The sequence below is a fragment of the Ctenopharyngodon idella genome, chromosome 15 (assembly GCF_019924925.1).
Source record: "Ctenopharyngodon idella isolate HZGC_01 chromosome 15, HZGC01, whole genome shotgun sequence".
NCBI lineage: Eukaryota > Metazoa > Chordata > Actinopteri > Cypriniformes > Xenocyprididae > Ctenopharyngodon > Ctenopharyngodon idella.
The window spans coordinates 22,137,546-22,158,581 of NC_067234.1; the positions used below are offsets into that span (position 1 = coordinate 22,137,546).

At 36.8% G+C, this 21,036-nt stretch overlaps 1 protein-coding gene across 1 annotated transcript; it reads left to right on the forward strand.

Moving 5' to 3' along the window:
* Positions 1-334: 334 nt before the first annotated feature.
* Positions 335-19,928, forward strand: LOC127495974 (alpha-2-macroglobulin). The gene is made up of 35 exons (XM_051863468.1): positions 335-503; positions 660-840; positions 1,121-1,271; positions 1,359-1,411; positions 1,669-1,689; positions 1,783-1,951; positions 4,056-4,140; positions 4,230-4,356; positions 4,447-4,573; positions 4,686-4,795; positions 8,816-8,989; positions 9,683-9,904; positions 9,994-10,206; positions 10,739-10,888; positions 10,969-11,148; positions 11,308-11,401; positions 11,501-11,605; positions 13,163-13,235; positions 13,341-13,566; positions 14,019-14,145; positions 14,223-14,344; positions 14,495-14,546; positions 14,713-14,796; positions 14,885-15,061; positions 15,168-15,243; positions 15,352-15,508; positions 17,405-17,479; positions 17,567-17,729; positions 17,830-18,023; positions 18,116-18,328; positions 18,426-18,547; positions 18,644-18,734; positions 18,826-18,888; positions 19,041-19,146; positions 19,228-19,928. Exons 1-35 carry the CDS (start codon positions 418-420, stop codon positions 19,266-19,268), a joined length of 4,410 nt encoding a protein of 1,469 aa, XP_051719428.1. The 5' UTR covers positions 335-417; the 3' UTR covers positions 19,269-19,928.
* Positions 19,929-21,036: the final 1,108 nt, after the last annotated feature.

Below are 21,036 nucleotides of genomic sequence, written 5' to 3' on the forward strand. Positions count from 1 at the left end.
ATGAGTCGTGGCTTAATGACCATGGGAAAATGTGAGTCCCATGGCCAAACCAGTTGAGAACCACTGTATTATTGCATGCTTCGGACATGAGGTGCCTCAAAATCTTAATGTAAAGGAAGGGTTGCATGTCATTAGTTTCAAAACCTCTTTGTTAATGAATGCATATTGAGACTAAGCTTCTTGATTGGTGAAAAAAAATAGAATTGTTAAATGGAAACCATCTATATAATAACTTATAAAATGTAATTTTGAATTGTCCTTTATCAAAGCATCAGAAAAGTTAGTTGTTGTTGTTTAATAATTAATCCTGCTGTCCTGCATTGCCCCATACCATGTCCAGTCAAACAAAAACTGTGTTTGGAAAAGGTTTAGACATTGCTTGATGCTTCCTGTAAACAGTCTTCTCATCCCTTTACAATGACTTTTTTTCTTGTGTCAAACAAAAGAGGAATATTAATAACTTGCATTTTATTGCTTTGTGTCTATCAAGGAACTTCTGAGCCGTAAGTGTTAGAACCTTTTTTTATGTAGTTTGTATTTGAAAGTCCTTTCATGTGTGTTTGTATGTGTTCTCTTATCTCAGAGTAACGTAAAATCATTAGTTTGCCCGTTGATGCATAAAAAGGGGGTTATTAAGCTCATACTATTTCTTCTTGCAGGTTGTTCATGGTGATATTTCCAGGCATTATAAGATCAGGCTCAGAGGCTAAACTATGCGTGAGCCTTCAAAATCCAGAAGAAAATCTGCAGCTGACCATTTCTCTAGTTGACAATAGCCAGAAGAGAACCCTTCTACAGGAGAGAACTGAGAAGGAATTCCACCGCTGCCTTGACTTTCAGGCCTGTCATGAACATTACATTATTCACTCATTGATCTACTGGAGTTGTTTACAACAGCATATCCATCATCTTAAAAGAATATTTTGATTTAAAAAAAAAAAAATGTATTTGTTAATATAAAACAAATCATGAATGTCAACAGTAATTTTTTTTCATTTGTAATATAGAATAGAATATGAGCTATCAAGACTTCCAAAAACAACAATTAAAGAATATTTTCAGGTTTAAGTTCAGAATACTTGCTCTCTAGAAAAGATTTGTAATGCAATGTGTTCAACAGGCTCCTGAATCTAATTCGGTGCAAGTGATCCAAGTGGAAGCTCAAGGGAAAAAAACTCATCTGATTGAAAAAAGAAAAGTCAAATTTGTGTCTTATAATCCAGTGACAATAATTCTAACAGATAAACAAATATACAATCCTGGACAAACAGGTATTTTTGCTCTACATTTATTTGCAGTGTTCGCAAGCTGCTTTTATGCAGATCTTAATATGTTTTATGTCTTCCTTAATTTTACAGTCCAATTCAGGATTTTCACAGTGGACCAAAACTTAAAACCAGTTGATGAAACAGTAGGTTGCAATTTAATTTTTGCAATCAAAATTTAATATTAGAATTTTGATTGTGAGTAAAGAAGGCATGACCTTGGTTCAGATTTCAGCCGACCTTATTGGTCATGTATGCACATAAATATTTACGCAAATATATTTAAAGTGTGGACTTGTACCTCAGAGTAAACAGAAGTACAGGTTAAAATCCAATTATTTCTAACCAGTGTTTTCATGGTGTTATACAAACCTGAACTACTGTTATCTGTTTACACCCACAGTACAAACTCATAACAGTGCAGGTAAACATTTCTTTTTTTCCCCCTTGCATTAACACAATTTTTGTGCATACATTTTCCTGTTATTGCTATGTCAGTGCCTTCTCATAAAAACAGGACAATCGAAGAAACAGAATCAATCAATGGATTAATGCCACATCCACCCATGGCAAGATTCTGCAACTTTCTCATGTGCTGAATCCAGAGGCTTCTGTTGGTTTATATGAGCTGTCTGTTGAGACCAGCAAAACAACAATTAAAGAAAATTTTCAGGTTGAAAAGTATGGTGAGTACTGCCATACTTTTTAGAGTGCGCCCTTAAAAAGAAAGGGGGTTTTCACAGCAGTGCCATAGAAGAACCATTTTGGGTTCCCAAAAGAACCTTTCAGTTAGCTGTTTTTAAGAGTTAGTGTGAAGAACAATTCAAGTGTGGGTATCTGCAGGTTGGAGTAAGGAGCTGTGATAAAAGGTTGGGGCATGCCAAAAGGTCTTTATCATTGGTCACGAAAGCTGTCTGTCAGGGTGTGGGTTAGGGGCTAGTTTCTGTTGTAGCAATTCAGTATACAGTTGTGGTCAGAATTATTGGCACCCTTGGTAAATATGATCAAAGATGACTATAAAAATAAATCTGCATTGTTTATACTTTTGATCTTTAATTCATAAAATAAGCAAAAATCTAACCTTTCATTGAGGAAAAAAATTTAAAGTGGTTAGAAAATCACATTATGAAATAAATGTTTTTCTCCAAAACACGTTGGCCACAATTATTGGCACCCCTAGAATTTTTTATGAGTAAAATATCTCTGAAGTATATTCCCATTCATTTTTACATTTTTTAGCACACCAGGGTGATCATGAACATGAAATTGTCCAGCCATGACTTCCTGTTCCACAGGAGTATAAACATGAGGAAACACAAAGGCCAAATTCCGTTAATCATTCATCACAATGAGTAAAACCAAAGAATATAGTTCTGCTGTGCAGCAAAAGATTGTTGAGCTTCACAAAATAGAAAGTGGCTGTAAGAAAATAGCTAAAGCATTGAAAATCCCCATTTCCACCATCAGGGCAATAATTAAGAAGTTCTAATCAACTAAAGATGTTACAAATCTGCCTGGAAGAGGACAGGAGTCTATATCATCCTAATGCGTGGTGAGGAGGAGAGTTTGAGTGGCCAAAGACTCTCCAAGGATCACAGCTGGAGAATTGCAGAGATTAGTTGAATCTTGAGTCTCAGAAAGCCTAAAAAAAATTATCAAACAGCACCTACATCCCCACAAGTTGTTCAGGAGGGTTTCAAGAAAAATCCTCTGCTCTCATCCAGAAACAATCTCCAGCATATTCAGTTGTTAGACAAGACTGGAACTTCAAACGGGACCGGCTTCTATGGTCGGATGAAACTAAAAAAAGAGCTTTTTGGCAGCAAACCCACCAGATGGGTTTGGTGCACACATGGATAAAAAGTACCCCATGCCCACGGTTAAATATACTGCTGGATCTTTAATGTTGTGGGCCTATTTTTCTGCTGGAGGTCCTGGACATCTTGTTCAGATACATGGTATCATGGATTCTATCAAATACCAACAGATAAAAATCAAAACCTGACTGCTTCTGCTAGAAATCCAATCATGGGCCATGGTTGGATCTTCCATCAGGACAATGATCCAAAACAAACATCAAAACCAACACAAAAATGTGTCACTGAGCACAAAATGAAGCTTCTGTTATGGTCATCCCAGTCCCCTGACCTGAACCCTAAAGAAAATGAGTGAACTGAAGAGAAGAAGCACCAACTGGGAATCTGAAGGACCTGGAGAGATTCTGTATGGAGAAATGGTCTCTGATCTCTTGTCAGGTGTTCTCCAAAGTCATCAGGCATTATAGAAGAAGACTCAGAGCTGTTATCTTGGCAAAAGGTGGTTGCAAAAAGTATTGAATTAAAGGGTGCCGATAATTGTGGCCAACGTGTTTTGGAGAAAAAAATTATTTCATAATGTGATTTTCACCCACTTTCAATTCTTTTCCTTCAGTGAAAGGTTAGATTTTTGCTAATTTTATGAATTAAAGATCAAAAGGATAAACAATGCAGGTTTATTTTTACAGTCATCTTTGATCATATTTATCAAGGGTGCCAATAATTCTGACCACAACTATAGCTATCCCTTTCTCAAACTATTTAATAATCTGAAGAACCCTTTTCCACTCTAAAGAACCTTTTATGCAATGGAAAGGTTCAATGGATAGGTTAAAGGTTCTTCATGGAACCATAGATGCCAATAAAGAACCTTTATTTTTATTACCATGAGTCATTTTTCTTGATTTTCTTGTTTGTTTTGTTTTTCATTTGCAAAAAAGAAACTGCTAACATCACTATTTCCTTTGTGGTTCAGTTCTACCGAAATTCGAAGTTATATTAGAAAAGGCAAAGACAGTGAAAGCGAATAAACAGGAAGTAAACCTGAGGGTATGTGGGAGGTGAGACAATTTGAACACCTGACATTAACATTAAACATGAATACGTTAAGCAGAATGATTGATTAACTGATTGGTTATGTCTTCACCAGATATACCCATGGACGGCCTGTTGCGGGTAGTGTGAAGATGGAACTCTGCAGTCCCTGGCTAGACTTCTTTTACTACAACTATAACTCTCAGTATAAGACTCCAAGCTGTGTTAATAGTTCAGCAATAGTAAGTATGGCTAAATATTCCATTAAAATAAAATAAAAATAAAAATAACTTCTATTAATTGTTTCTGGATAAAATCATTATTTTTTCTAGCTGAATGAGACCGGGTGTGTCTCTCAGACGTTCCCCATGTCAGTCTTTGTCAGAAAATCAGAAAATTATATGTATAACTTGCCACAGTTTCTTACGTTCACTGCATCAGTAACTGAGGAGGGGACAGGTGTGTACTGTAACAGACATGAAAACAAAATTGGCCAATACGCTGACAAATCAAGATCTAATTGTGCTTACTTGATGGTTTGTGCCAAAGATTTCACCTTTTTGTTTTTCAGACATCTCAATGGAAAGGACTGAAGATGTGTTGTTGTCCTATAATGTTGGTAGCTTAAAATTTATTGAGCTACCAGAGTTCTTTGAGGATGGATCAGTAATACAGGCAAAGGTACACTATTTAATTCAGTTTAATCATAATTTAACATGACTGTTTGTATTTTATTAGTTAAATAAAATATTACTGCATTTTAATAAAATGGGTGGTTGTTATGGGTGTATATGCACATGCATATCCATGCTATCATTAATATTAATTTATAAAATTTAAGTTGGTTTAACAGCATAAATTTGTGAAGATGCCATGGAATTAGTTATTAGGGCCCGAGCACCGATTTTTCTCTGCAACTTTTTTGCAGTTTTTGCCATTTCCAGACGTTGTACTTTAACAAACTCCTCCAAGAGATTTTATCAGATAAACATCATATTTGGTCAGTCTAATCCAGTGTTTCTCAAACTTTTTCTGCCATTCCCCACTTTGGAGGTGGGGAAGGGTTCCTAGCCCCACCTGTCCCCAGTCGCCCCAACAAAATGATAATAAACTAGGCTTTAAGTTTAACTGTTAAAATGTATTAACATTTATTTTATTAACATCACAATTTAAAAACACAACATCAAATAACAGCAATAAAAACGTTCAAATAGAGAAAATAAAAGTGCAATTATATTATCACTTTGCATTATAATTTATTATACATAAATTATAAATTAAATATTATTCTAGCTGAGTTTTTTTACACGACCATTATTTTAGAACGTTTCCCCTTATTGTTTCCATGGCGACGCGTCATGCTTAACAGATGTAACGCTTTTATTTCGTTTCTCCTTTTTTATTCAAAATATTCACAAACTTGCTTACCATGTCATCAACTATCTGATATTCCGATTCTCAAATATGTGTAAGTGAGTGTGTTTTGTCGTTTAAAAACGTTAATAAATTATCTTGATCTATAACGCGAGATGGGCGCCGCCATGCTTGTTTGCGCAGCAGGTCAGAGAGTCCTGTCAGTTACAGCACGTGAATTCATCAATTTCTCCCGAAATTCATGTAAGTAAGTGGCCGGTGATCTGGGAGAAAATAGTAAACTTTATAGTTACTTACACTATGTGTATCTGATATGAATAAAACACGTCGGCAAATTATAGAATTGATTGATATTGCTGCTTCCATAGACATCAGCGTGTACTTTACAAACTCTAAATGTATTGTTTTACTAGTACTTATTAATATTTAAATGTCTGAAACTTAAAATAAACATTATGTTGTTGAAAACACTGCATAGTTGTGATAAATGACAAGCGCTGCTGAGCGAGTCCGTCTCTGGCTCAGCACCAGCCAAAGCGCGAAAGCACAGTTTGAATCTGGCAGTTAATGGGTTAGTTCACCCAAAAATGAAAATTCTGTCAATAATTACTCACCCTCGTGCCGTTTTACACCTGTAAGACCTTCGTTGATCTTCGGAACACAAATTAAGATATTTTTGTTGAAATCCAATGGCTCCGTGAGACCTACATAGGGAGCAATGACATTTCCTCTCTCAAGATCCATAAAGGTACTAAAAACATATTTAAATCAGTTCATGTGAGTACAGTGGTTCAATAATAATATTATAAAGCGACGAAAAAAAAAACGACTTATTTAGTGATGGCCGATTTCAAAACACTGCTTCAGGAAGCTTCGGAGCATAATGAATCAGCGTGTCGAATCCGCAGTTCGGAGCGCCAAAGTCGCGTGATTTCAGCAGTTTGGCGGTTTGACACGCGATCCGAATCATGATTCGACACGCTGATTCATTGAACCACTGTACTCACATGAACTGATTTAAATATGTTTTTCCTGATTTTTTATGTTTTTCTGCCCCCTGTTCTGCAGTGAGGGGCTACTGGAAAAATGACCAAATTTCCTCTCGTTTGTCGCGCCCCACTTGTCATGTCTCTATTCCCCACCAGTGGGGCGCGCCCCACACTTTGAGAAACACTGGTCTAATCTAAAGGCCTTTGCCAAAGCCACTGGAAGGCAAGCCTGCAACCTTTAGCCAAAAAAGCGTAACGGCTAATGCTAACGCTCCACCCCCGGCAGTACGCAGGGACGGAGACCAGAGGCTGTTTTTTGAATGGATCTCAATGGATGAGAGACTTTACTATGCTGATTCAACAGCTTTTGTGGGGAACTAGCTAATCATTTAATTAATCGACAGCCTGTTTGCTAATCTTCAGCATGTTTTACACTAAACAATACTTTCTTTCAGAACTATATGTATATTTTAGCTTGATAAAAATGTATTTTTTTAAGAGAAGGCAGACTAGGGAATGTTGCGACTGATGTCACTGCCATTACACGATAGGCTGAGAGGTGCCGCACGTGATTAAGTTAGCCGTTACGCTTTCTCCAATGGTAAGAGATACAGACCCTCTTATCTCCCTATTTTATCCACCTTATTCCCACGCTCCATGACGCTTTGCGCGAATTATGGGTGTAACTTCCGTTAAGCTGTAAACAGTCAGTGAAAGACTCGCTCTATGAACGCAATTATACGTTTTTTTTTTAAAAACTGGGTACAATGAGATGACATTATTCTACTCACCCTTCAACCAATAAACATTAAAAGGACATTTAATAGTGTAAAAACATCAACAAGGTACTTTCAACAGGCCATAACGGACGGGTTAAATACAACTATAGTGATATATATCCGTATTATATAATATATGTTGCCTTAATAAAAAAATGTTCATGAACTTCAGCATTGCGTGATACTATTTCAAAGTGATTTCCATCATTTTTACAAATAATAAATTGTATTTACCTGTGAAAACAAACCTGGAAAGAGACGTGAGGCTTTGAGGAGAAAAATGAGAGATTCTTCGTGCATTCCAGTGAACTATTAATGGGATATATCATAAATTATATTGGGAGAACAGACCACAAATGTGCAGTATATGTTGTCCTTTTTCATACTGTTACAGTGGTATGCAAAGGGACAAAAGAAAATAATCACGAGGATAGAAAGCAGCAACTGAAAAGAGCTCTTGCCATAGATATTCTTGTTATAACATGTTACATTAAAATACCAAGCCTTACGTTATTCTCATGATGTCTGAAAATAAAACATGAAAGAAAAATTGACAGCTCATTCAGCCAAACTGACGGATAAGCTTTATTCGTAGGGCAACCTTATGATTTGAAACGATTCGTTTCAGTCTTTTTAAATGGAAGTTCCCCAAACCGGAAGTGCAACCCATAATTCGAAACGCAGTAGGCTAGTCAGGAATAAGGTGGATACAATCTCTGCCTATGCAACATTAAATTGCAAACATCTATATGCAAGTATTCAGTTAGTCATAGCACCACCTGTTGGCAACAGGAAATAGCATGCTTTACACTGTAATTCACTCCCTGAAACACATTTAAATATGCCATGAAGTACCAAACATGCTAGAAACACATTAAATCATGCAACACTTGGCTAAGTGCTAATGGATGCAATTAACGCCACGAAACAGGAAGTTGTTGTTTGGAAGTCAGGCATACAATGTCCAATCTGCCCCAAACTTAACGTTTGAGAAGAGTCCTGCCCTGAACACATCTACATGACAATATTCAGTTATAGTAATAGTGCCACCCACTGGCAACAGGAAGTGACGTGTTTAACACTTTGATGCACTAATAGCAACATACTAAAATATGCAATCGAGTGCTAAACATGCTACAAACATTCTAAAACATGCTAGCAACACTTAGCTGAGTGCTAAAGCATGCTATTATCGTCATGAAACAGGAAGCTGTTGTAACTAGAGCATACAATGTCCAATCTGCCTTAAACTTCACGTTTAATAAGTGCCCTGGCCTGAAGACATCTACATGCCAAAATTTAGTTATAGTCATAGCGCCACCAGCTGGTAGCAGGAAGTATGGCAAATACATATGACTGAAGTAGTCCTCTTATATTTATATATTTAAATGCATATTGCCCGCCATGCTCTGTTTTCCTAAAGCCACCGGGTGGTGGTGGCACAGGTGCGAGGGCTTGCAGCTTTAATTATTATTGTTTCTAAATATTTGGACTATTATCGTTTGCTTTTTTATTGAGTACTGTACTGTATGTCCTTGATGAATTTCTTTTTCCACCAGGTTAAAGTTGAGTTCTCCGATGGGACCCCAGTTTCTAACTTTAAGATTGCTGTTCATCACACCGTTCAACACAGCACCATCACACCTCAGCAGCAAGAACTCATTACAGACATCAGTGGCATGGCCAATTTCACCATTGATACGTCCACTGCAAGTGCACCTCTTTCTGTATCGGTGAGCTTTTTATTTATATGTGTGTGTATGTTAGTTCTGTGCTGCTTTGCAGATGCTTTCCATTCAAAACAACTTATACATGAATCTAAGCATTGTACCCCTGAAATAAATGCTTCGTTTAAAGGGTTAGTTCACCCAAAAAGTGACCACCCGTAAGACCACTTTGGCAGTTTGATACGCGCTCCAAACCACTGATTCGAAACAAAAGATTTGTAAAGCTTCAAAGCTTCATGAAGCAGTGTTTTAAAATAGCACATCACTAGATATTGTTGAATAAAGTCGTTATTTTGGGGGGGTTTTTTGGCGCATAAAAAGTATTCTCGTTGCTTCATAACATAGTGTTGAACCACTGTAGTCACATGAACTGTTTTAAATATGTCTTTAGTAGCTTTTTGGGCATCTGAAAGTGTAAATAAACTTGTTGGCAATGAAAGCCTCACTGAGCCTTCTGATTTTATCAAAAATATCTTTTGTGAAAAAAAAAAATATTATTTGTGTTCCAAAGATGAACAAAGGTCTTACAGGTGTGGAACGACATGAGGGTGAGTAATTAATAACAGAATTTTCATTTTTGGGTGAACTAACCCATTAAGAATTTGTGGTAATTGGGTATCACATTCGATCATGTCTGCATTTTAGTCAGTTGCAGCTGGTTTCTCTAACCATGTGTTCTTTGATTTCTTTTTTTGACAGGCATTTCCTTCACCAGACAATCAGTTTGTTCGTCCATTTCATTTTGAATCTGTGTACAAAACTCTGCAAATAAAACCCAAAGGAAACCCAACAAAAATTAGTCAACTGACTATAAAGGATCTAGAGGAACCTCTAAAGTGTGATATGGAGATTCCAGTAACCGTTCAGTACACTATTGCTGGAGAGACTGTTGAAAGTGGTTATGTTACCATAGTCTATTTGGTGGGTGCAGAGATGAAGCAAAACACATCACAGACATTTTTTTTCTCCATACAGTTTTGTTCACTCTTTTTTCTTTTCTTTTTTTTCAGGTTTTATCCAGAAAAGAGATAGTCCACCATGGGTATGAGAACGTTGAAGTAAAAGGTGCTGATGGAGTGGTGGAGGGAGAAGTGATGTTCAAAGTCCTTGTTCACCCCAAGATGTCTCCTAAGATGGAGTTTCTTGCGTACTGTGTGCCACCCAGTGAGACTGTACTAGCTGTTTCCAGAACATTTCAAATTGAAAAATGTCTTGAAAACAAGGTGTGCTCGCTGAGTTCATAACAATATGGTGATTGCATATATGTAAGAGATGATGTACAGTCTCTGCTCTGCTCAGGATTATTTGATTATAATGACCAGGCAACTGTACATTATACCAGTTATTGCACAGCTACTCACCAATGAAATATATATGTATGGGCATGAAATGTTGAAATACTTCTATAATTTTATTATATTCTGCTTGTCCATTACAGTGTATGAAACAATCAGCAACCATACAAATGAGCTTACAGTAATATTAATAGTGATTTTCAATTAGTTGTATTATCATGATGATGGTTATCATAAACAGTTTATCAAGTGAAAGAAAGTACATTAAGTCCTATTTGTTTTATTAAGCACTATATGATAAGCAGTTATATACATATTCTTAAATATTAGGAAATATGAGACCACTGAATGCCATATCAGATGCATCACTGATAGCAGTGTAATAAAAGATAGTGATTAGTAATAATTGGTTGAAATACTTTTATTTTGAAATTAAAGATTGGACCACTGTATGTCACAGGTGTCTCTGCAGTTTTCTCCTACTACGGCTGTTCCAGGTGAAGAAAACATTCTCCAGCTCTCAGCTCTGCCTGGTTCACTGTGCGGCCTCAGTGCTGTAGATCAAAGCGTCCTGATCCTGGAGAAAAATAAACGCCTTGACATTGACAAAGTAATATATGTTTCAGACCCGTCTTCAATTTCTTCAGTGTCATTTTTCCAAATTACTGTATTTATTTCATCCTTCTGCAGGTTTTCAGCATGTTGCCTGCAGACAGTTTTTTTTCATTTGACATTGAAGATCAAGAGGAATGCTTTAATATCAGATCCACAAGAAGTCCTCAGTCTGCTAGACCAAGTATACAGTCCTACTCTCCATTTATCCCTTACTCTTTACAGAGTAAAGAAAATGCTGTCTATGAGGTTTTCCGGGTAAGTATTTAAAATTGTTTGGGTTTAAGGTTTGTGTGTGATTTGAAAGGTTTATTTTGATTAATGTTTTGGGACAAAAAAATGCAGTTAGTTGCAGCTGAAATACTTTTTAAGTAACAGATTTTGTTTCTTCCCTTTTTGCATTGTCATCTGGACAAGGACATGGGATTGAAAGTGGCAACAAATTTGATTATTAAAATGCCATCTTGTATTTTATTCAGAGATGCATTATATCTTAGAGTGCATGGTGGTGGTAAGACATCTGTTTATTATCTCTCTCTATATATTAAATATACACTTTGGACATGTTGTAAAAATAAACTGTGATAGTAAATGTTCTGCTGAATTCCAGAATATGGTCACTTTGGTTTACACCCAGGGATGGGTGTTGGCCTAATAATTGACGATAGAGCTAAAGTTCCGGGTCCAGTGGAAGAAGGCTTACGAATTGAGGGATGTGAGTATGACCCATATGAATCTCGAAATTACCTTAAAGGCCCGCTGAAGTGTCTTGGAACGCGCAGCATTATTCAATGTGTTGACGTAATTTCAACTGAAACAGAAAAACGGCGATATATTGAAAAGCCCCGCCCCCTTTTTTTAAAATAGCCAATAGCGTTTCGTTTATATCACACCTCGGCCAGAGCCGTTAAACTCAGTAAAACATCTGTTTCCTTTTAATATCTAACCGTTTATCCTCCTAATCTCCTCTATATCACTTTAACATACAGCATTCTGTGCAGAATTTAAATGGGTCCGGTACCTTTCGTGGTCTGGGCCGACTCGTGGATATGATCCGCTCTGTGCTCTCGTGTCCCTGGGCCAGAACAGACTGCGGCGGTTCACCTTATACTAACGCGAAACTGACTTCATTCGCGTCAATGGAAAGCATATTTACACCGTCTGAATCATTCCCTATTCTCTATATAGTGCACTATGTGCCATTCGCCATGTAGAAACTAGTAAATGTGTGAACAAATGACCGATTTCAGCCGCAGCTTCAGTTTCTGTTGATAGTGTAGGAGGGGGCGGGACTTCAGATTCTAGACAGCATTTGATTGGACAGAAGATTTGATGAGAAACTGAAGTGCCATGTGATGTCATGAAAATCCGTGTTCCATTTTAGCGGAAGTGAGAGACTGTAGGTTTTGAATGATTATATCTCCTAAATGCGAATTTTGTCATTGTTTTGGAACATACCAGCTTATTCATAACATTAAGGCTAACATATTCATACTAAAAGCTAAAAAACTTACATTTTGATTTCAGGGGGACTTTAAACAATTATTGAAATTGCAAAATGCTTGCCTTAATAATTTGCCAGTGGTTCCCTCAAGATTTTCCTAAACATGTGGTAAACATAAGTTGATGTTTTGTTTTACAACGCAAAGTACACACCCATATCGAAAAACATATATAAATAAAGCATATTTTGAAGCATTTATATTTATTTTAAAAAATGTGTTTCTAAAAAGTAACTAAATAAGAATGTTTGGGGTGTGAGTATGTGTAATTTACATCGTAGAGCAAAACGTAAGTATCGTCAATGTATGTTTACCACAGAAAAATCCCATATAAAAGCCCATCGGAAAATCTCAAGGGAACCACTGGCGAATTAGTCTTCCGGGTTTTGATGACATCCCTGCACCAATGTATTACTTAAATACATAGTCTTGCTCGCTGAGTGACACTGTTTTCATTTTACATGCGTGCAGCCCATTATTCAATGTTTTCAATGTCTCAGAGTAGCTTGGTTTGCAGTAAATGCTGCTCCACACAAACTCTATCTCTGCAAGAGTTGTGAGTTTGTGCTGCTCATGACATGCATTTGAAGACAAATGTGTCAACATGCATCTACCATCTTGTAATAGTTTATAAATATTTTGTCAACAAATGAGACGCTTTAAGTTTGAAAAAGACTGAAAAGCAAAAATGAAGGCAGCCCTATATACTGGTATTGTTATTTTATAGCACAATATAGGGTGGTTCAGGTTTTCCTTCTTTTTTTTGTCAGTTGTTCGTCATGGAGTAGAAACAATTCGCACATTCTTCCCAGAAACTTGGATTTGGGAACTTGTTGAAGTTGGGTGAGTGAATGATGGGTTAAAAAGTCTGAAGGTGCTGCCTGCCCCCTTGCAAATATTTTTGGCACTCTTGTGGTGTCATGATAATAAACACAAATTTCTCTTCAGGGCCTCTGGATCAGCTCAGGTTCCTGTCACGGTTCCTGACACCATCACATCTTGGGAGACGGAGGCCTTTTGTCTGTCCTCCGAAGGTCTGGGTCTGGCTCCTCCTGCTCAGCTGACAGTTTTTCAGCCATTCTTCCTGGAGCTCTCTCTGCCTTACTCCATCATCCGTGGGGAGATCTTTGAGCTGAAGGCCACTGTCTTCAACTATTTGTCCAAGTGCATCATGGTGAGATTTCACACTGTCTTATCAAATCATATCAAATATGTGACCCTGGACCGCAAAACCAGTCATAAGTCGCACGGGTATATTTGTAGCAATAGCCAATAATACATTGTATGGGGTGAAATTATCGATTTTTCTTTCATGCCAAAAAACATTAGGATATTAAGTAAAGATCATGTTCTATTAAGATAATTTGTAAATTTCCTGCCGTAAATATATATATATAAAATATTTTTGTGAGTGGATATGCGTTGCTAAGGACTTAATTTGGACAACTTTAAAGGTGATTTTCTCAATATTTTTTTTTTTTTTTGCACCCTCAGATTCCAGATTTTCAAATAGTTGTATCTCGGCCAATATGATGTATAAATCTCAGTTTCATAAAATTGACCCTTATGACTGGGTTTGTGGTCCAGGAACAAATATGCCACTAATCATGTGTGGTTGATTGACAGGTTAAAGTGACTCCAGCTCCTTCCTCAGACTACACTCTCAAAGCCTCCTCTGATGATCAGTATTCATCCTGTCTATGTGCTAATGGAAGAAAAACCTTTAAATGGATCCTCACTCCTTCTGTTCTTGGTGAGTTTTCCAGTCTGAATCATTGTTTCTCAGTGTTTGTGCCTGTTGTATCTTCACGTACATGTCTTGTGTTGTAGGAGTCTTGAATATTACAGTCAGTGCAGAGGCAGAGGCGTCCCAGACTGTGTGTGACAATGAGATTGTGAGCGTCCCAGAGAGAGGACGTATTGACACGGTCACACGAAGCTTGCGTGTAAATGTGGGTAGAAACATATTATGTACCATATTATGCAAATACATTGCATTATTGCAAGTTACAATATTGTATCTAGAACTATACCTTTATATTTTACGCTGCAGCCAAAGATCATAAAAAGCTATTGTGCTAACATTAACTTGTATCTCCCAGGCTGAAGGAATTGAAAAAACTAACAGCCACAACTGGCTGCTCTGCCCCAAAGGTAATGGCTGTGCACTTTTATGTCACGTACATTGTTTTTAAAGTAAAAAGATTTAGATTAACTTGAAATCTGCTTCTGGCTTTATGGATTATTCATTTTATTTTATTTTATTTTATGGATTATTTATTTCCAGCTGTATGGATTTGTTTTGTGCCTCAATCTACAGGGCAAAACCTCTCGGAGGAAGTAGAGCTGGCGTTTCCCAAAAATATGATAGAGGGATCAGCAAGATCTACTGTTTCAGTGCTTGGTAAATTTGAAATCATACTTCACTGCAATACTGTTTTGTGAACATTTCTGAGGTAGAAATGTACAATGAATCACATGTTCTCTGGCAGGAGACATATTGGGTCGTGCACTGGAGAACCTTCATGGCTTATTACGGATGCCGTATGGCTGTGGAGAACAAAACATGGCTGTTCTTTCTCCCAATATTTACATTATGCAGTATCTGGAGAACACGGCGCAGCTCACCTCAGCCATCCGAGAGAGAGCCACAGACTTCCTGAAGACCGGTGAGAGACTATTCAGAGGCATTTCATACTACTACTATTTGTTTTTTTGGAGGGTTTTTTTTTCAGCACATTTAAGAAAAATAATCTCACTAAAAATTTTGAACAGGATATCAGAGGCAACTCAACTATGAGAACTCAGATGGATCATATACTACATTTGGTCACGGAGAAGGAAATACATGGTATGAACTGTTTTTATCACATAAATTAACCATTACACAAAACTATACCAGCTGTTTAGGTAATAATATCTTGATAACCAAATGTATTCAACTGAATACCACTAACAGGCTGACCACGTTTGTGCTGAGGACATTTGGGAAAGCACAGCAGTACATCTTTATTGACCCCCAAAAACTTCAGAAATCAAAGCAATGGCTGGAACAACACCAAAGACCAGATGGTTGTTATGAGAGCAAGGGAAAACTCTTCAATAACAGAATGAAGGTAAAAAATTACAAATTATTTTAGAAATACTAAAATCAGTCATGAATTACAATCCGAATTCCAGAAATGTTGGGCCGTTTTTTCAATTTAAATAAAATGAAAACTAAAAGACTTTCAAATCACATGAGCCAATATTTTATTCACAATAGAACATAGATAACATAACAAATGTTTAAACTGAGAATTTTTACACTTTTATCCACTAAATGAGCTCATTTCAAATTTGATGCCTGCTACAGGTCTCAAAATAGTTGGCACGGGGGCATGTTTACCATGCATCTCCTCTTCTTTTCAAAACAGTTTGAAGATGTCTGGGCATCGAGGTTATGCGTTTCTGGAGTTTTGGTGTTGGAATTTGGTCCCATTCTTGCCTGATATAGGTTTCCAGCTGCTGAAGAGTTCGTGGTCATCTTTGATGTATTTTTCATTTGATGATGAGCCAAATGTTCTCTATAGGTGAAAGATCTGGACTGCAGGCAGGCCAATTCAGCACCTGAACTCTTCTACAACGAAGCCATGCTGTTGTAATAGCTGCAGTATGTTTTTTTGCATTGTCCTGCTGAAATACACAAGGCCTTCCCTGAAATAGATGTCGTCTGGAGGGGAGCTTATGTTGCTCTAAAACCTTTAAATACCTTTCAGCATTCAAAGTGCATTCCAAAACATGCAAGCTAACAATACCGTATGCACTTATGCACACCCATACCATAAGAGATGCTGGCATGCCCTCCTCTTTAACCCGGAGGACACGGCGTCCGTGATTTCCAACAAGAATGTCAAATTTGGACTCGTCTGACCATAGACCACATTTCCACTTTGAAACAGTCCATTTTAAATGAGCCTTGGCCCACAGGACACGACGGCACTTCTGGACCTTGTTCACATAAGACTTCCGTTTTGCATGATAGAGCTTTAGTTGGCATCTGCAGATGGCACAGCGGATTGTGTTTACCGACAGTGGTTTCTGGAATTATTCCTGAGCCCATTTATTAAGTCATTGACACAATCATGCCGATGAGTGATGCAGTGTAATCTGAGGGCCCGAAGACCACAGGCATCCAATAATGGTCTTCTACTTTGTCCGTTACACACAGAGATTTCTCCAGTTTTTCTGAATCTTTTGATGATGTTATGCACTGTAGATGATGAGATTTGCAAAGCCTTTGCAATTTGACGTTGAGGAACACTGTTTTTAAAGTATTCCGCAATCTTTTTACACACTCTTTCACAGATTGGAGAGACTCTGCCTCTTATAGCTAATCATGTTACAGACCTGATACCAATTAGCTTAATTAGTTGCTAGATGTTCTCCAAGCTGAATCTTTTCAAAATTTCTTTGCTTTTTCAGCCATTTGTTGCCCCCGTCCCAACTTTTTTTGAGACCTGTAGCAGGCATCAAATTTGAAATTAGCTCATTTAGTGGATAAAAATGTAAAATGTCTCCGTTTAAACATTTGTTATGTTATCTATGTTCTATTGTGAATAAAATATTGGCTCATGTGATTTGAAAGTTTTCATTTTATTCAAATTTAAAAAAACGTCCCAACATTTCTGGAATTCGGGTTGTAGATATTAGAACATGTATTGTTTTCTGCAAAAAAAAAAAAAAAAAAATCTAAATCAGTGTTTTTCTTGTTTCCCACTACAAATATCTAAACATGTATTTTTTCATTCGTATTCCATCTGTAAATTGTTAGCATTAAGCAAAGCAAAATTGTGCTTAAAATAATGATGAAATAAAAAAATATATCTAAAAAAAAAAGTAATACAAGACAATTCTTCTTAACATCTTATGCAATTTTGCTTCTCAAGTTCATTTTTCTTGTTGTAATAAGCCAAAAATACTTGTTTAAAATTGAACATTTACAGACTAGATCCCTTATATGTGTGTTGTAGGGGGGTGTAAGTGACAGTGTGACCATCACTGCCTATATAACTGCATCACTACTTGAGCTGAACATATCGGTTACGGTCAGTATGGACATTTTAAAGCACAAACTAGTATTTTTAAGGCTTTTTTGTCTTATATATTTGTCATCTGCACTATTTCTGCCATAGGATCCTGCTGTGAGCAAAGGCTTGTCATGCTTAAAGCGCTTTTTTGGTCATGACCAAAACACTTACACCACTGCTCTGCTCGCCTACACTTTCAGTCTGGCTAGAGACAAGTACGCTCGACAGTATCTTCTCAAGAAACTTGCGGAGGTTGCTATTTTAGACGGTAAGAGGTTTGATTCTGATGACTTTCTGTTGTTTTTTAAGACTGTACTATTGTTTTTTGTCATGCTCTTTGAGTTACGCATTTGTCTTTTGTCCTTAAGGGTCTCTTCTCCACTGGTCTCAGTCTGCATCTGCTGATGACTCTCATTCTTTGGCAGTGGAGATCAGCTCATATATGCTGCTAGCTGTTCTCACTGCAGATTCAGTCACTACAGTTGATCTGGGCTATGCTAACAGGATTGTCAGCTGGCTTGTAAAGCAGCAGAATGCCTATGGAGGATTCTCCTCCACACAGGTTATTCAAAATACTTAAATCAAACACACTATTGCTGAATGTGTTGGTGTGAATGAGTAAAAGTGACAGTACTGAACACATTTATTTCCCAGGACACAGTGGTGGCTCTTCAGGCTCTGTCTTTGTACGCCACCAAAGTGTTCAGCTCTGACGGCTTCAGCACAGTCACTGTACAGTCAGCAGGAGACACTCACCACTTTGATGTCAATCAGGACAACAAGTTACTGTACCAGGAGAAGCAGCTGCAGAACGTTCCAGCCAAATACAGCATTGAAGTGAAGGGCTCAACCTGTGTGTCTGTGCAGGTTAGTGAAATACAGCAAACCAAACCGATGTGAAAACAGATTAAAGACACTTTATGAACAGATTGAGATGTTCTAACGTTATGTGACTTTCTTGTAGATGTCTCTTTTCTACAATATTCCCACTCCCATGGAATATAATACATTACTCGTCGTTGCTAGGACAATGGGAGAATGTAATCAAACGACTGGACAAATTTTGGATGTTGTAATAAGCGTTGTGTAAGGACAGATTGTGATTCACACATTCAGTGTTAGGGTTTAATTCTTTACTCATTTATTGCATTACTATATTATATCATTTTTTTCTCCAATTAGATATACCGGGACAGAAGCAAGTTCAAACATGGTCATTGTAGATATAAAACTCTTGTCAGGTTTCCAAGTAGAACCCTCTTCCCTGGACAAGGTAAGGCACTGTAAGCCAGCGTCTATGGGAGTGAGTCCCCAAATTCATACAGAATATTTTAGTCTGTGCTAAAAAAATTATTTTTCCACAGTTAAAGAAAGCAGTACATCGTGTTGAATCCAAAGACGATCATGTCATTATGTATCTACAAGAGGTGGGAATGATATGTAATGAAAACCATTGTGATTAAATGACAATAAACTATTAAATCCATTTTGAAAAATATTATTCTCACAGACAAAAAAAAAAAACTTGTAAACTTTTAAACTTGTGCCATATCATAGCATTGTTTTATATTTTTTACAGGTTCAAAAGAACATTGGCTTCCGCCAGACACTAAGTATTAAACAGATCTTCTCAGTTAAAAACCTCAAGCCAGCAGTTATACAGGTTTATGACTACTACCAGACAAGTAAGACTAAATTACTAGTGCTTACTTATTTATACACTTATGTCTTGGCACTTTTGCATCATTTTTAAATCTTGTTTCCAGGTGAACGGTCTGAAACAGAGTACTTAAATCACTGTGACTGAGGAGAGATGCTGCAGAAGAAGCAACAGATGTCATCATCACACAAATTTAATATATAACTGTGCTATTATATTGGATTGGCATTAATAATTATGAAGCTGTAAGCTTTAATTTTCTTATTGGCTTATAGGTTCCCATTTATTTTATACACCTTTAGGTCTTTTCATTTGTGTTTTATTAGTAAAAAACACATTAAGACTGGGGTGTGGGTAGGCTAAGCTTTTGCTTGCAAAGGCTTTATCATTTTAGAGAAATATTATCCTTGTTAGTTGTTAACATGCAATAGTACTGTATCTTTATAGCTTATATAAATGCTTTGTGAAAAGAGCAAATAAAATAATTATTGTGAAAAGTCCAGTAAAAGTGGCATGTGCCCATCAGTTGTATTTTGTATTATAAAATGGTTACTTCCTGTCCTTGATTCACGATAAAACACGGCTATGACCGCTTCACCCAATGGTTCTGTGTATTACTACACAACACCCTTAGCAACGTAAACTGAATGTTGTCAATTGTTATTGTTCATTGAAGCTTACTGTATTATGTAGAAGAGTATTGTGAGAAAGAGAATGAGTTAGCGAGTTTATTACCTGCATTCAGATTTAGCATTTTCCTTCAGGTCAGTCCTATGTTCATAATAAAAAATATGTTTAAATGTCCAATGTATTATCTTGTCCTTTTAACAGTTAAGGGGTTTTCCCTTGACTGACAATGCTAGTCAAAGCATTTGTCAGTTGCGTCTTGTTCCGTGTACACAACAATTCAGTCTTTTCAATATAAAAGTCTTTGCTACTGACAGACACACTCATAAAGACAGTCTTTGCCGCCATCTAATGGCGTTATAATGTAACTTATGTTGCTGTTCACGGTCAGGGACTATTTTTTTCAGCGGAAGCAAGGCTTTAGTGAAAGTTTACTTCATGAAAATTGCATTAATAAATATTTTTGGCTTTAATATTTGTATTGTGTGGTAACCGTTTTATAAAAGCAATAAGGTACTCAAGGCTAGTGCTGTATCGTGAATAAGTCACGGCTGAAGGGGTTGCAGCTTTGCGTCGTGCCTAACAACGCCCTTCAGCCATGACATTCACCATACAGCACTGCCTCTCGAACCATATTGCTTACATAAATGCTTTGTGAAAAGAGCAAATAAAATTATTGTGAAAAGTCCAGTAAAAAAAAAGTGGCATGTGCCCATCAGTTGTATTTTGTATTACAATTAACATCCTTGTCTTTGTATTATTTAATAGCCTCATGTGCACGACCTCATATAATCATGCGGTTGCACTTCATTTTATAGTACGTGTACTTACAGTGTACTTGCCTAAGAAAGTACTGGATGATATAAGGTAACTACATAGGTTAAGGTTAGGTTTAGATGTAGGTTCAGTGTTAGCACCTTGTTATTACCCATAACTGTAATTACTATAATAAATAAATAGTATGTACATGGGGAACAGGACTGTAAAATAAAGTGCTACCATTAATGCTAATAATAAAGTCATGCTGGAGTGAAGTAAACTTTAGTTTTCAGATAAATATGTTCATAAAAAAGAAAAAGGTCCATATGTCCACATCAGTGTTGTTTATAGTATGTAATTAATTTGCTTTATATATATATATATATATGTTCCGTTTTTTCATTTTTGTTATTTTTTTATTTAGCTTGAATTTGTTTTGAGTTGTAATTTTAGTGCATAAAGTTCTCAGTTAATTGCAAAGTCAACATTTCTAGTTTTCTATCTAATTTTTATATTTTACTTTAGCTTT